This window comes from Littorina saxatilis, linkage group LG12 (assembly GCF_037325665.1).
Source record: "Littorina saxatilis isolate snail1 linkage group LG12, US_GU_Lsax_2.0, whole genome shotgun sequence".
NCBI classification, from domain to species: domain Eukaryota; kingdom Metazoa; phylum Mollusca; class Gastropoda; order Littorinimorpha; family Littorinidae; genus Littorina; species Littorina saxatilis.
Genome location: NC_090256.1, coordinates 52404328 through 52418507, shown reverse-complemented (window position 1 = coordinate 52418507; position 14180 = coordinate 52404328). Strand labels below are relative to the sequence as shown.

Genomic DNA, 14180 nt, shown 5'->3' with positions numbered 1-14180 from the left:
AGAAATAGTCTCAGTAAATTTGCAAAAAATACACTATCCTTGTTTTCTAAGCCATTTTTCTCAAAGGTTTGGTAAACCGAGGCTTTTTTGTTTTCAAACGCTAATGATTCCGTCAGAAACATCGAACACACTTTAAATGTTGCAACAACAACATCATAATCCAAACGCAGGTAAAATACTCTCTAACTATACTGAATTTGTGTTTGTAGTGCTGTAGTACAAGTTCCTTCGGTTTTACACTACATTTTTAGCTTGAAGGGATTGTAGTATGTTATATTTTGCAATATGAATAATTGTACATATCAATATAATGAAATAACAAGCAAATCGAGTCCAAACTTTTAGGTTTCCAACCTGGCAACTGAATAACAAGATGGCGTACATTTTGTCGTCTGCTTCCCCCTAACCCTTCATAAATGTAGAAAAAGTCCCCGAGTTTCCCCCTTCTTCTTGCCTTGGCTGCAATGTTTACGCGGCTGGGATTTATCACCGCGCGGCTCGCTGACAAGATAAAATAAACAAGCTCCCCCACTGGAATTGGGAACTAGTGGCCATATGGTTACTGTTGTTACAGGTGCTGTCGTCTCCATTAAAAGTATGCATTTTGCTCAAAGGCCTATGCACTTTCCGTTTTAGGCTCTTTATTTGTTAGAATTCTCTTTGTTTTATTTTCTTTCTTCTCGTAATTTTGTGCGGCTTATACTCTATAGTTTGACCCGGCTGTAGTATTTATTTTTTGGGGTTTTGGTTTGAATGCAAATGTCGACACACAGGCCGAGTCATGACTCATTATACACCTATATCGCAAGTGGATGAAATACTACGATGATAGGCTTCTGCCTATATAATTGCAACCCCCCGCCGGGTCCCCACCGTTACCGCCATCAGCCTCGTTACAGCGGTGACAGTGCACACTGACTTAGCAATCGCTTCAAGAGAAGATGATTGAGTCATTAGCATGAACGACTGTGCAAATCCAGTTCAAGTTAGATAAAAGGTGGCAAATATACCTTTTACTATTGGTTCGTCGCAGTTCTTAAATTGATGTATACACTTGCTGACCTTAAATGTCAGACGAACCCCCTCCACCACCGTGACTACCGCGGCACACACACACACACACACTGGCACACACACACACACATACACACACTGGCACACACACACACACACAGTCACATACAGACACACTGGGACAGACAGACAGACAGACAGGCAGACAAACAAACACACACACCCACACGCACACATAAACACACACACACACACACACACACATCGACAGTCACACATACACAATCACACACACACACACAGACACACACAGACACACACACACACACACACACACTGTGACACACACACACTCAAGCACACACCCACCACACACACACACACACACACACACACACACACACACACACACACACACACCAGGTCCCTTTGTAAGTTTGTTGGCACCAGACTAATTAAATTGCCCAGTTACTAGTCACACATATTAGGCTTCGAACTTGAAAACACACATGAACACACACACACACGTACACAGACACGCACGCGCACTCACACACGTGACACCGACGCACTCGCTCGAGCCATACACACACCCGCGCACATACACACACCCGCGTACATACACATTCTGTCACGTTATGCATAATGCACAAACTGCACTAAATTCGTACACGCTAAATTCAGTCACTTGGATGGACAGACAAACAGACAGGCAGGCAGGCTGGCAGGTTGGCAGACAAACAAACAAGTAATTTTTCAAATAACCCATGCTCTCACCTGGCTCCCGCAACCCCCATCTTACCCACCTCACCCCCTCCCTTCGACCTTTCCGCCTGAACCTCCCAAAAAGCAATTAGCCAAGCCACTATTACCAATGAAAACAAGAAATTCCTCCGAGGTAGGAAAAACACCCCCGTCAAAGGGAAATAACCTTCTCAGTTGGTGGCAGTGACTGAGTGAGAATGGTTATTTCCCTTTGACCATTAAGATGTCCCTCTATAAGTCCTTGTATAATTTTAATCCACCAATAACTCCCTAACCGTGTGTTTGACTGGTCCCAATTTTTGTAAGGACTGTCTCAGGAATGTATAGAACCTGTTCACCAAGTTTGGTGACGATCGGTCCGTTCATTCTTGAGATCTATATGCGAACACAAACACACAAACAAACAAACAAACAAACACACCGACCGAAACCTATACACACCCCTATTACCGGGGGTGTAATAACTCGCACAAAACTGCTGAGCAACAACAGAGTCGACAATCAAAGTCATGAAAAGCACGTGAACTTCATGCGGCGTGCTTCCCGTGCAACTACAGTGAGAAGTGACCCTTATCGAGAAAAAAAAATCGAAAAAAAATCAAGAAGAAATCTCGGAACATCACACGTGACCGATTTCACAGCAGTATCATTCGGTGCAGCCGGGTTTGACAGACGAATTCAGTCAGTCGTTGCCTACGGATCTTGTAGCAGCATCAGTCGGAGTGTTCTGCCCTCGACCTGTCCTCGAAATGTCCGAACTGACCGTTGTATCCCCAGCTCGTCTCCGCAACGCCCGCGCCATGAGAAGAATGACCAGCGTCGGTGGAACCGTGGAGGATGGAATTGAAAGTTTTTGGGGTAGGTTCAGAAAGTTTTACAATTATTATTTTTTCAGTTCCTATTCACCGAAGTATATTCATTGAAACAGCATACACTTCTTTTTATTTTATTTTTCATTTTTTATGATTTGTCGGGCGGTACTGTGTATAACAAGTTTCGGCGAGGAAGAAATTGTGAACGGCAAAATTCACTGTTTACCCAGCAAAATACCACGTGCCAATTATTGAAGTGTAGGAGCGGAGAAGCTGAAGAAATTCGACTGAAAAGAGCACGTGACGTACCGTGGTCGGTTTTTTTCACGTCGCGCCATCCCCTCCTGTCTGCGCGAAAGAAAAAATTGCGTGACATTTATATTGAAATATTTGTGCATGTATTCTTGTAATTCTCCTGAAAAATGCTCTGTTATGGCTTCAAAGATTATAACTTTCACTGTGTTAGACCATAGACCATTTGGTCTATGGTTAGACGTAAATGTGCCTGCCACGTGTATTGCTACTGGGTCATTTTTGATATTCGCCATCACATACTCGTCGCGTGCTATTTTTGTGTGTTAAATCGGTTTTGCAATTCACTGAACATGCTAATTGAACCATTACACGATTAAGCTGGTGCTAGTCTAATTTTAAAAGGAGCAGCGCTTTGTACAGCGAATTGTAGAGATCATGATTGATAGTAAGCCTGTCTCTGTGAACTAATCTTGCCAAGGTGAAGACTGACGACAGCAAAATACACGAAAGAAAGGACATCAAGAACGAAACAATCACCCGGCCTTCAGGTGTAATTTCAAACATTTAATTTTATTTTGATCAGATTAAAAAATAATCAGTTTCCTGTATCAAGTTGAATGCAGCGTCAGCGATAAACTTGATACTTAATGATAGAAGCTGAGCTTTGGGCAAACTCTGTCAAATTTGTTTGTCCTGAGGGATCATGATGCACGTTGTATTATGTCTGGACAATTTGAAGTGCAACCCCTTTCTAAGACAATCAATCTGAGAAAAAAAAGGTTTTTAGTACAGATACATTGTACTGCACGTAGAATTATGTCCGGTCAATTTGATATTTGAGATTTGACGTTTTCCTCCTGAGTTGAACTTTGTCAGGTGATGTAAGAAAAAAACGGTAGTATATGTGATTGACTTGCCCTGGGCATCCTGAACTCGGTCAAAATGAGTTACTGCCCTTCGGGTCTCATTTATCCCTTGGTTTTCTTTCTGTGGGTAAGAAATCGATTTAAAAAAAACAACAACATATTTAGAGCTTTTCGTAATGTGTTAATATAAGCAGATTCGCGATCGTCGATAATGATTTTTTCTAGTGTGTAATTTTTCAATTACAAAGGAATTGATATGTAAGACAGATTCAAGCGAGCTATATATCTTTCGCGGGTGTATTTACTGTGCAAACAACTCTAAATATGGCTAGTGTCACGTGATAATCAACTTTGGCTACGAAGCAGACGATACTTTTTTTTCTGTAACCAGTTGGGAGTGATGCAACAATATCACGGTCTCCTTCCCACAGCAGTCTCAACATTTCGACTTTTTTTTAACCTTAGAACGATGTCTTTATCATAACTAAAGAACAGAACGGAGATCACTGTCGAAGTCGGCCAATCTGCAATCACTTTCGTCTCAGTTGGGAGATAACTCTGTATTCTTGTTTTGATAGATTCCGCGCAGTAATTATACATCCTGTCAGAGAGACCATGAGCGATAGCGTGGTCCGATGATTATCAGAATGTTGCCCTGGGCTATTCCTACCCCCCCCCCCCTTTCCACTAAACAAATCACCAAGATTAGTTGATGCACGGTAATTCACAGACCACTGTGTGATTGATTCAGGTGTGGAGCTGACGAGTGAGAAGAGCGAGGAGGTGTGGAGCTTCAAGGTGGAGGAGAATGATGAGGCGGATAGCAAGGACGAGGAACCCGACCATGACTTCATGTCGCACGAGCTCTTCGTCAAAATGGTAAGCACGTGCACACAGCTTTGTCTGTGTCACTTGTGTTTGACTCGGTGTGTTTGACTGCTCGTGTGTGTGTTCAATACCTCTTTCCATCTTCCCGTCTCTCTCCCCAAATGCATCCCACCCCCTCCATCTATCTCAACCTCTCTTTGCACCTTTCCCCCTTTCACAATCTCCCTGTCGCCCCCCCCCCCCACCCCTCGCTCTCTCTCTCTCGTCTCTCGTCTCATGTCCACGGTATGTCAAAAGTTTTTCAGCACGTGCATTTCGCACAGGACAACTCTTCACTGATTGTCGACAGATCGTTAACAGACAAATGCATATAAAAATGCAGCCGTTGAAAGCATCATGACTGTTCTATTGATACAACGTTAAATATTGGACGAACTGGTGAAAGATTGAGAGGCCGTTGAGCGTTTGTTTTTTAAGGACTAGTTTTGATAGGCTGATGTTGACAATTGAACAAGTGTTGCAAGGTGTTTTCAAAGGCATCTCTTGGATGACTGACCTTGTAATGCTGACTGGACCTGATATAATATAAGCTCGTGCTTTAGGGCATTCCGGAGATGTGTCATAGATTTTTAACATTATTTTGTTTATGCACGAGTTGAAATGATACCTGCTTTGCTGGCACAGAGTTGAGCAATATCTTTTATTCTAATTGGACAATCCCTGCCAACAAAATAGTTGGAACAGTATTCATGATACTAAGCTTTGGGGTTTTATTAAGTGTCACACAACAGGACAACATAATTTTGTTATTGAAACAAGTTTTTTGCAAGACCCTTCCCTCAGCAAAATCAGTGATAAACTGGGGTTAGTGACAGACGATTGTTTTCATGATGAAACTTTAAATTTGAAAACGCAAGCTTACTATTCTTTGTCATTATCGCAGTCACTTTTATCAATCCTAAGATGGAAGTCACTTTTATCAATGCAAAGAATTAATCTTAGTTTAGTGACATTGATTAGACGGAATGGGCTCCAAACGTGCGCATAATTTGGTTATTTTTGCTGGTCGAAGAAATTGGAATTTTTCGGCCGCCGTATTTGGCCATTTTCATGCTAAAAATGGCCGCATTGATGATTTTCTTGCTAAAATTCATTTGTGCTGGAGTATGTGATAACCAGTGTTTCACGTGCCACAGGCCACGCTGGGCAAGGGCATCGAGAAGGGCGAGGAGCACGTGGTGCAGGTAGAGACGGCAGACAAGGACGGCAAGATCCTCAAGATCCCTATCATCAACATGGTGGCCGGTGTCAACAACACGGTCAGTACACACTTAGTTACAGCTTGACTGACCACGCCTTTAAAAATAAAAAATAAACGACTTAATTTTACTAAATGAAAAAGCAAATACTTCCTCGCGTATTTACGAAGACAACGCTGATGTAACAATACAACATAATTATGCTGATGTCGGTTTTTTTCCCCTAGAATGTGCTACCATCCAGACATTCACTTTCTTTTTATATTTAGTCAAGTTTTGACTAAATATTTTAACATCGAGGGGGAATCGAAACGAGGGTCGTGGTGTATGTGTGTGTGTGTGTGTGTGCGTGCGTGCGTGTAGAGCGATTCAGACCAAACTACTGGGCCGATCTTTATGAAATTTTACATGAGAGTTGCTGGGATTGATATCCCCGAACGTTTTTCTCCTTTTTTCGATAAATGTCTTTGATGACGTCATATCCGGCTTTTCGTGAAAGTTGAGGCGGCACTGTCACGCCCTCATTTTTCAACCAAATTGGTTGAAATTTTGGTCAAGTAATCTTCGACGAAGCCCGGACTTCGGTATTGCATTTCAGCTTGGTGGCTTAAAAATTAATTAATGACTTTGGTCATTAAAAATCTGAAAATTGTAAAAAAAAATAAAAATTTATAAAACGATTCAAATTTACGTTTATCTTATTCTCCATCATTTGCTGATTCCAAAAACATATAAATATGTTATATTCGGATTAAAAACAAGCTCTGAAAATTAAATATATAAAAATTATTATCAAAATTAAATTGTCCAAATCAATTTAAAAACACTTTCATCTTATTCCTTGTCGGTTCCTGATTCCAAAAACATATAGATATGATATGTTTGGATTAAAAACACGCTCAGAAAGTTAAAACAAAGAGAGGTACAGAAAAGCGTGCTATCCTTCTTAGCGCAACTACTACCCCGCTCTTCTTGTCAATTTCACTGCCTTTGCCATGAGCGATGGACTGACGATGCTACGAGTCAGTTTCATTCTGTGAGTTCGACAGCTACTTGACTAAATATTGTATTTTCGCCTTACGCGACTTGTTTTGCTTTTGGTGCAGTGTTCCGTATAATATTTGGAAGATCTTACACCGTTATGGCATATTAGCTTTATATCTGTCTTTGCTACTATAGAATGCATGTGGATGTTTGTTATATCTGACAAAATAAACGTCAAAACATGTATGACATTGCAGCATGGCAGCTGACTACTGATTCTTTGGAACAGGATATTCACGGAAAGCTCTGAACAACAGATCTTGTGTGTCACATAAAACCATGCATAGTTTTGTAACCTACTAAAAATGGGAACATCCGATCGTTTAGTCTGAGAAAGTATTAAAATGTAAAATCCTTTTTTTTGACAGGTGTGTGTGAACGCGGACTTTTCGGACAAGCACACAGTGACATTCCGACTGATAGAAGGCAGTGGGCCCATCTACCTCTCCGGAACCTGTTTGCAAGGTAAAGCACACACACACGTTCCTGTTGGGCGGGGACGTAGCTCAGTTGGTAGCGCGCTGGCTTTGTAGCCAGTTGGTCGCTATCAGCGTGGGTTCGATCCCCACGTTCGGTGAGAGATTTATTTTTCGGAGTCAACTTTGTGCAGACTCTCTTCGGTGTCCGAACACCCCCGTGTGCACACATGCGCACGAAAAAGATCCCACGTTCACAGCGAAAGTCTCAGGGCTTGGAAAACACGAAGACACGCATGCATCATCTCTCGTCTCTGATTATCATGATCGTATTTCGATACTTTGACGAGACAAACCCAATGCTGGTGTGTCGAAGAAGACAGCCACAGCCGGCTTGTTCGAATCAAAGTATCACACCATATCTTCAGCGTATTACCAATACCTGTCCCAATATAGACGTCTAAGAGGACGTTAAACCCTAATAGTCAGTCACGTTCCTGTTCGGAAATTTAAGATTTTGGTTGCCCGCAGTTATCGTTGGTATAAAGATACAGGAACAGTCATAGTGCTGGAAAAGCGAGTGACACTGGCTATTGTGAAGACGGTGCATTGTCACATTGTCTGAGGTTTCTATTTGGGGTGTAATTAATGATTTGTCATTCTTTGCTCAGGTGGGACGCGACATTTCTTTAAAACTTGAATCTTTAAAAACAGACGGATTGTCCGTTTGAATTTAACCGATACCAAACGCTATCGCTTATGTCTAACGCAAAGGCAATAGTGTCATCGAAATAATGTTTGCAAGCGAACCATTACACTAACTCACGAAAGACCGGCACGGTTGGCCTAGTGGTAAGGCGTCCGCCCCGTGATCGGGAGGTCGTGGGTTCGAACCCCGGCCGGGTCATACCTAAGACTTTAAAATTGGCAATCTAGTGGCTGCTCCGCCTGGCGTCTGGCATTATGGGGTTAGTGCTAGGACTGGTTGGTCCGGTGTCAGAATAATGTGACTGGGTGAGACATGAAGCCTGTGCTGCGACTTCTGTCTTGTGTGTGGCGCACGTTATATGTCAAAGCAGCACCGCCCTGATATGGCCCTTCGTGGTCGGCTGGGCGTTAAGCAAAACAAACAAACAAACTCACGAAAGACGAGAAAATACAGTACTGTGAACCACAATTACTTGTTTATTTTGCAGAAGTGTGTTCGCTTTTCCCTGAAGAGTGTTTGTGAAGGTAAAATTCATAATATAATAAAATCCCTCAGTGATAGCTACTTTCGTTAATGTTATGTGCCTAACGAACTAACAGAAACATAATCAGCGAATCCATTAGGCAAACATAATTTTCAAAGCACAAATAACCAATGAATCCATTCGCCATTCTGTCGCAGAATACCCTCATGAAAACGTCGACTCTCAAGACGAGTCCATGTTCACGGGGCCAGAGACGACGGCCACGGACGAGGAGGAAGACGATGACGATGAGTCGGACGAGGAAAGCGACGAGGAGAGCGATGAAGAGATGGAGATGGGGAAGGGCAAGAAAGGAAAGGCAGGAGTGAAGAGGAAACCTACAGCCGCCGCATCCAAAGCGTCCAAAGCCAAGGTAAACATTATTCAGAATCAGCTCCACTCGGTGTCTCTGCACAACCAAGCAGAACGATTCTTCTAAAACTGTAAAAGTAAAATCCTTTTAGGTTTATTACATGGAAGGGAGACGTTGATAATATAAAGGATCTTTAATCGATGATAACGTATCTTTAATCAAAAGACAGGATCTTTACTAAATAACTTAAAATTGGTGTAAGTTACGCTGATGGTTAGTTAATCCTGCAAGACCATTAGTGATTTAACTCAGATTTGGCAGTAACACGGCTTCGCGGAGCTTGCTCATGAGACATGTTAGTGTTATTGTCATCCCACATTGCACAACCAAGTTTTAAAACCATTTGTATTTTGCAACTTGCTTCGATAGTTCTCCATTTAGCTAATGTGAATACTATGTGACAATATACACTATGTTTGAAACGACATTTTTACCTACAGGTTATTTGTGCATTTTAATTTAATGTGTTACTTGTGAATTGATTACTACCCCCCGCGGGTTAGGGGGAAGAATTTACCCGATGCTCCCCAGCATGTCGTAAGAGGCGACTAACGGATTCTGTTTCTCCTTTTACCCTTGTTAAGTGTTTCTAGTATAGAATATAGTCAATTTTTGTAAAGATTTTAGTCGAGCAGTATGTAAGACATGTTAAGTCCTTTGTACTGGAAACTTGCATTCTCCCAGTAAGGTAATATATTGTACTACGTTGCAAGCCCCTGGAGCAAATTTGATTAGTGCTTTTGTGAACAAGAAACAATTGACAAGTGGCTCTATCCCATCTCCCCCCTTTCCCCGTCGCTATATAACAGTCGTGGTTGAAAACGACGTTAAACACCAAATAAAGAAAGAATGAAATGATTACTCCTATTGTTCGGACTGAGTTGACATTGAGGACCTAAACTAGAGCATTGCGCACGTACACGTCTTTGTGTGTGTGATCGCGCGCGTGCGCAAAAGTCTTAATTACCTATTGTGATTTGATTTTGACTGTCAGCAGAGAAGCAAGCTTGAGGCCATGGAAGACAGCGAAGAGGACAGTGAAGAGGTGAGCTCATGTTTTTAAATTATTTTTTTCTTTCGCATCCGTGAAGTCGCTCACTGGGTGATTCTGTGGACTAAAACAGATTCTTATGCTTCGTACGTATAAGTCGTCCGCCAAATGTTAGCTTAGCTTGTTGTGCTCCATTACAAGTTCATGGGTGCAGCATGGTTTGCAAAATATTTGAATCCTTTTAAACCATAAGATTTCTAATTGTCGATTAGTTGCAGATGTTTCCAAAGTATTCGACTTCAAATCGATTCTTATTTTTTTTGTATCTGACACCTTACATTGTTTTCAAGTTCTCGTTTTTGCACTTTTTTTTTACACACCAAAAAACCAACAACCCAACAACAAACAAACCCAACAACAAACAACAAAAACACAACCAATCTTTCCGCCCTCCAATCAATTATCGCCAATCCTTTTGCACTTTCTGAGCCTGAAACGTGCAGAACATGTATTTTCCTGTAAGTTGTTGATACTTAGGTTGCAGCAAGAAATTAAGATTAAGTATGCACGCCTGTTTTCAGCTCAGGGTGCAGACAGAAATGAAGTTATGACAACTGGTTTAATACGTGGGCTGACGTACAGCCTTTTCTTGACAAATCGCTCAGTTCTCGTCTTGCGTACATCGTTCGGAAATATGTCTAAGTACGTATACGAGGAAGATTTATCTTTGTGGAAGCGTTTGCTTTACTGTCGAAGAATGATCAGTTTACCTTGAACACTCTTTGTATGATTAGATGTCGCAAAGAAACATTTTTTGTTAAAGGCACAGTAAGCCTCCCGTAAGCCATCACAGAGCTCCCCGAGCGTCTACATACAGTACAAGCATACTTCCATTTGAACGCTCACCGAACGGGAACATCCTGGCTGCTTTCTGTCGAGCGTGAGAAATGTTCAAAGAATTTATTTTCGTGGACTTGCTCCTCTACAACAATGGCGCCTCGTTTTGGTGCTGGACGGCTGTTATGAATATTCAATATCGGAAATCACGCCCGGACAGTAAGCCTCCCGTAAACCATCACAGGTACTGTCAGGCTTTTACACACAGTACAAACACCCCTCCATTTGAACGCTCACCAAACGGGAACATAGTAGGTTCCCTACGTAAAGAGCGAGCAATGTTTAAAGAATTTCAGATTGTCTCGAACACTTTTTGGGTACCCATCCTGAACTCAGGTCAAAAATGAGTTGCTTCCCTTCGGGTCTCATTCTATCGATGTAAACTGGCGATAGCCGTGGATCGATGATTATCAGAATGTTTTTGGACCGTGGTGCGTTTTTGCGCTAGACCTAGCTAACTTTTAAAATCTAACTAATAAATTGACAGCTTGTTACACAAACATTCTTTAATCATAAAAGAATTCTTTTTTCATAAAGACAAGATCAGTACAATTCGAAGTTGTGAAAGTTTGAAAAAAGAAAAGCCCGGAAGCAGGGTCACGCTAGGGTCGTAGCAGACGACGGTTTATGCATATCGCCGTTCCTCTCAACAGTCTAAAGCCATCGCTAGAGTTCTTGTGAACCACAGCCGTTTGTTTCGTGCATAAAAACGTGCTATTGTAGATAAGCTCACATCGAGTCGCATTCAAATGACTGACGACTACATTGTGAAAAAGAAAAACTGGATCACACGGGTTCACGATGGCTCAGGGGAAAGATAAACCACGCAAAAATCAATTCTTTGAAAATTGCTCGCTCTTTACGGAGGGCACCTAGGATGTTCTCAATCGGTGAGTGTTTAAATGAAAGGGTGTTTGTACTGTGTGTAAAAGCCTGACCGTATCTGTGATGGTTTACGGGAGGTTTACTGTGCCTACTTATTTTGTTTTGAACTTTTTATTATTGTGTCATGAATGAGTTTTTCTCTAAAAGTCGACGAAGGCATGTTTGTGAACAGGCCGACACATGAATTCGTCTTTCTTATTTTGATAGTTATCCACTCGACTTATAGATGTGAAATTATTTTTTTTTGATTTTAACTTTTGTTCAAAGCAGCGAAGCTTTGGGACGGTAGTTTAGTTTATACGTGGCAATGTGCAATCGAACCTGTCTATGATGACAACCCAAAGGAACTACTAACAGTGGTCGTTATAGACAGGTGGTCGCTATGAACAGTTAAATCGGCAAAAAAACAAAAAAAACCCTTGGGGATCCGTATGGGTGCTTCTATTCGGTGTTGAAAACAAACAGTAGTGCCGGGCCGGGAGCAAGACGCGGCCGCCTAGCAACAAGCATCACGCACACAAAGGAAGCAGCTGAGTGGAAGTGATCCAAACAACCCTCAGAGTGCTCCCTCTTTTTTGTTGGACATTTAATTAAGACTTTAAAACAATTGATTTTGCAACGTTAAAGCCGTCCTCCTGCGCGATAGCATTATTTTTAACGCAGAATCTTAAGGTATAACTAAGACAATCTGGCTTTTTTTCTTAGTTATCCCTTTAACTACCCTGGTTGACAAAACCAGATGAATGGAAAACATTTTTGTCGCCAGTTTTTCCCCCATCCAAACTCATCTCGAAATCTGAGGTCATTGTCAAATTTGTTCCGCTCGTTGGATCGAGACAACTTATGTTTCCCTTTAATATAAAAGACGAACTTTACTGTTCAAAACAAATGTTATCAATTTTGTTTTCTTAGAAATATTTTTTATTGTTTTTCTTCACAAACAAGGTCGTTTAAGCACAGAAAGGAACATGATATTTTTACACAATGCCCCCTCCCTTTTTAACAAAAGAAAAATTCTCTGAAAATTGAGGCAAGTCTCAATATAAAGAAACAAATCCACAAGGTTACATTTAAGTTTGTTGACCAGCTGCCAAGTAAGCAGCTTTCGTTTGAACATTTGTATTGGAAACAAAGATAACCAACATTTGGTCTGTCTTGTGATTCTCGGTTTACAGGTTTGAATCCAGGCCGGAACGGACATGGGTCAATTTTGTGTGATTACTAAGAGACGGTATCCATATCCCACCCCCGTGTCGCTATCGTGACAAATAAGACTTCTGTCGACCTGCCAGAATTGCAGGTGGCCGATTACTCCTAAAACACAACTGGGTACCTTGTCTCCTGTTGCTGCTAGCTTCCCACTAGGAAGTAGGGACCCGAATGTCAAAGTAATGTTATCATGGAAATGAATTGAAATAAAAGAAAAGTACTTGTGATACGACGATTGTGAAACGTGTTGTTTTTAATTTAATTTTGCTTGCAGGAAGACGAAGATCTAGAAGACGAGGAGGAAGATACAAGGTATGTGTCGATGAGTAAATATTCAGATATTTATTTGTCATAAGTTCTGTTTTTGCGTTTGACATGTGCAGGCAGACAGGGTTACGTATACACTCCCACACTCTCAAAAACAAGTCGCGTAAGGCGAAAATACAATATTTAGTCAAGTAGCTGTCGAACTCACAGAATGAAACTGAACGCAATGCCATTTTTCAGCAAGACCGTATACTCGTAGCATCGTCAGTCCACCGCTCATGGCAAAGGCAGTGAAAGTGACAAGAAGAGCGGGGTAGTAGTTGCGCTAAGAAGGATAGCACGCTTTTCTGTACCTGTCTTTGTTTTAACTTTCTGAGCGTGTTTTTAATCCAAACATATCATATCTATATGTTTTTGGAATCAGGAACCGACAAGGAATAAGATGAAAGTGTTTTTAAATTGATTTGGACAATTTAATTTTGATAATGATTTTTATATATTTAATTTTCAGAGCTTGTTTTTAATCCGAATATAACATATTTATATGTTTTTGGAATCAGCAAATGATGGAGAATAAGATAAACGTAAATTTGGATCGTTTTATAAATTTTTATTTTTTTTTACAATTTTCAGATTTTTAATGACCAAAGTCATTAATTAATTTTTAAGCCACCAAGCTGAAATGCAATACCGAAGTCCGGGCTTCGTCGAAGATTACTTGACCAAAATTTCAACCAATTTGGTTGAAAAATGAGGGCGTGACAGTGCCGCCTCAACTTTCACGAAAAGCCGGATATGACGTCATCAAAGACATTTATCAAAAAAATGAAAAAAACGTTCGGGGATTTCATACCCAGGAACTCTCATGTCAAATTTCATAAAGATCGGTCCAGTAGTTTAGTCTGAATCGCTCTACACACACACACAGACACACAGACACACAGACACACGCACATACACCACGACCCTCGTTTCGATTCCCCCTCGATGTTAAAATATTTAGTCAAAACTTGACTAAATATAACAAGTACTATCCCAAGTACTTGGCAGACAGAGAACCCTGAGCA

The 14180-nt window shown here is 41.2% G+C and overlaps 1 protein-coding gene across 2 annotated transcripts in view; it reads left to right on the top strand.

The window, feature by feature from the left end:
* The first annotated feature begins 2409 nt into the window (after positions 1–2409).
* The window catches only part of LOC138983331 (nucleoplasmin-like protein NO29), a 31891-nt gene continuing 20120 nt past the window's right edge, over positions 2410–14180 (top strand). Inside the window, exons 1-7 of one of the 2 annotated variants that reach the window (XM_070356735.1) lie at positions 2410–2637; positions 4464–4591; positions 5737–5859; positions 7212–7308; positions 8650–8864; positions 9862–9909; positions 13121–13158. In XM_070356735.1, the coding sequence (XP_070212836.1) occupies positions 2529–2637; positions 4464–4591; positions 5737–5859; positions 7212–7308; positions 8650–8864; positions 9862–9909; positions 13121–13158 (758 nt within the window). In that variant the 5' untranslated portion in view covers positions 2410–2528. Of the gene's footprint in view, positions 2638–4463; positions 4592–5736; positions 5860–7211; positions 7309–8649; positions 8865–9858; positions 9910–13120; positions 13159–14180 lie in introns of both variants that reach the window. The other variant, XM_070356736.1, reaches the window with a different exon arrangement.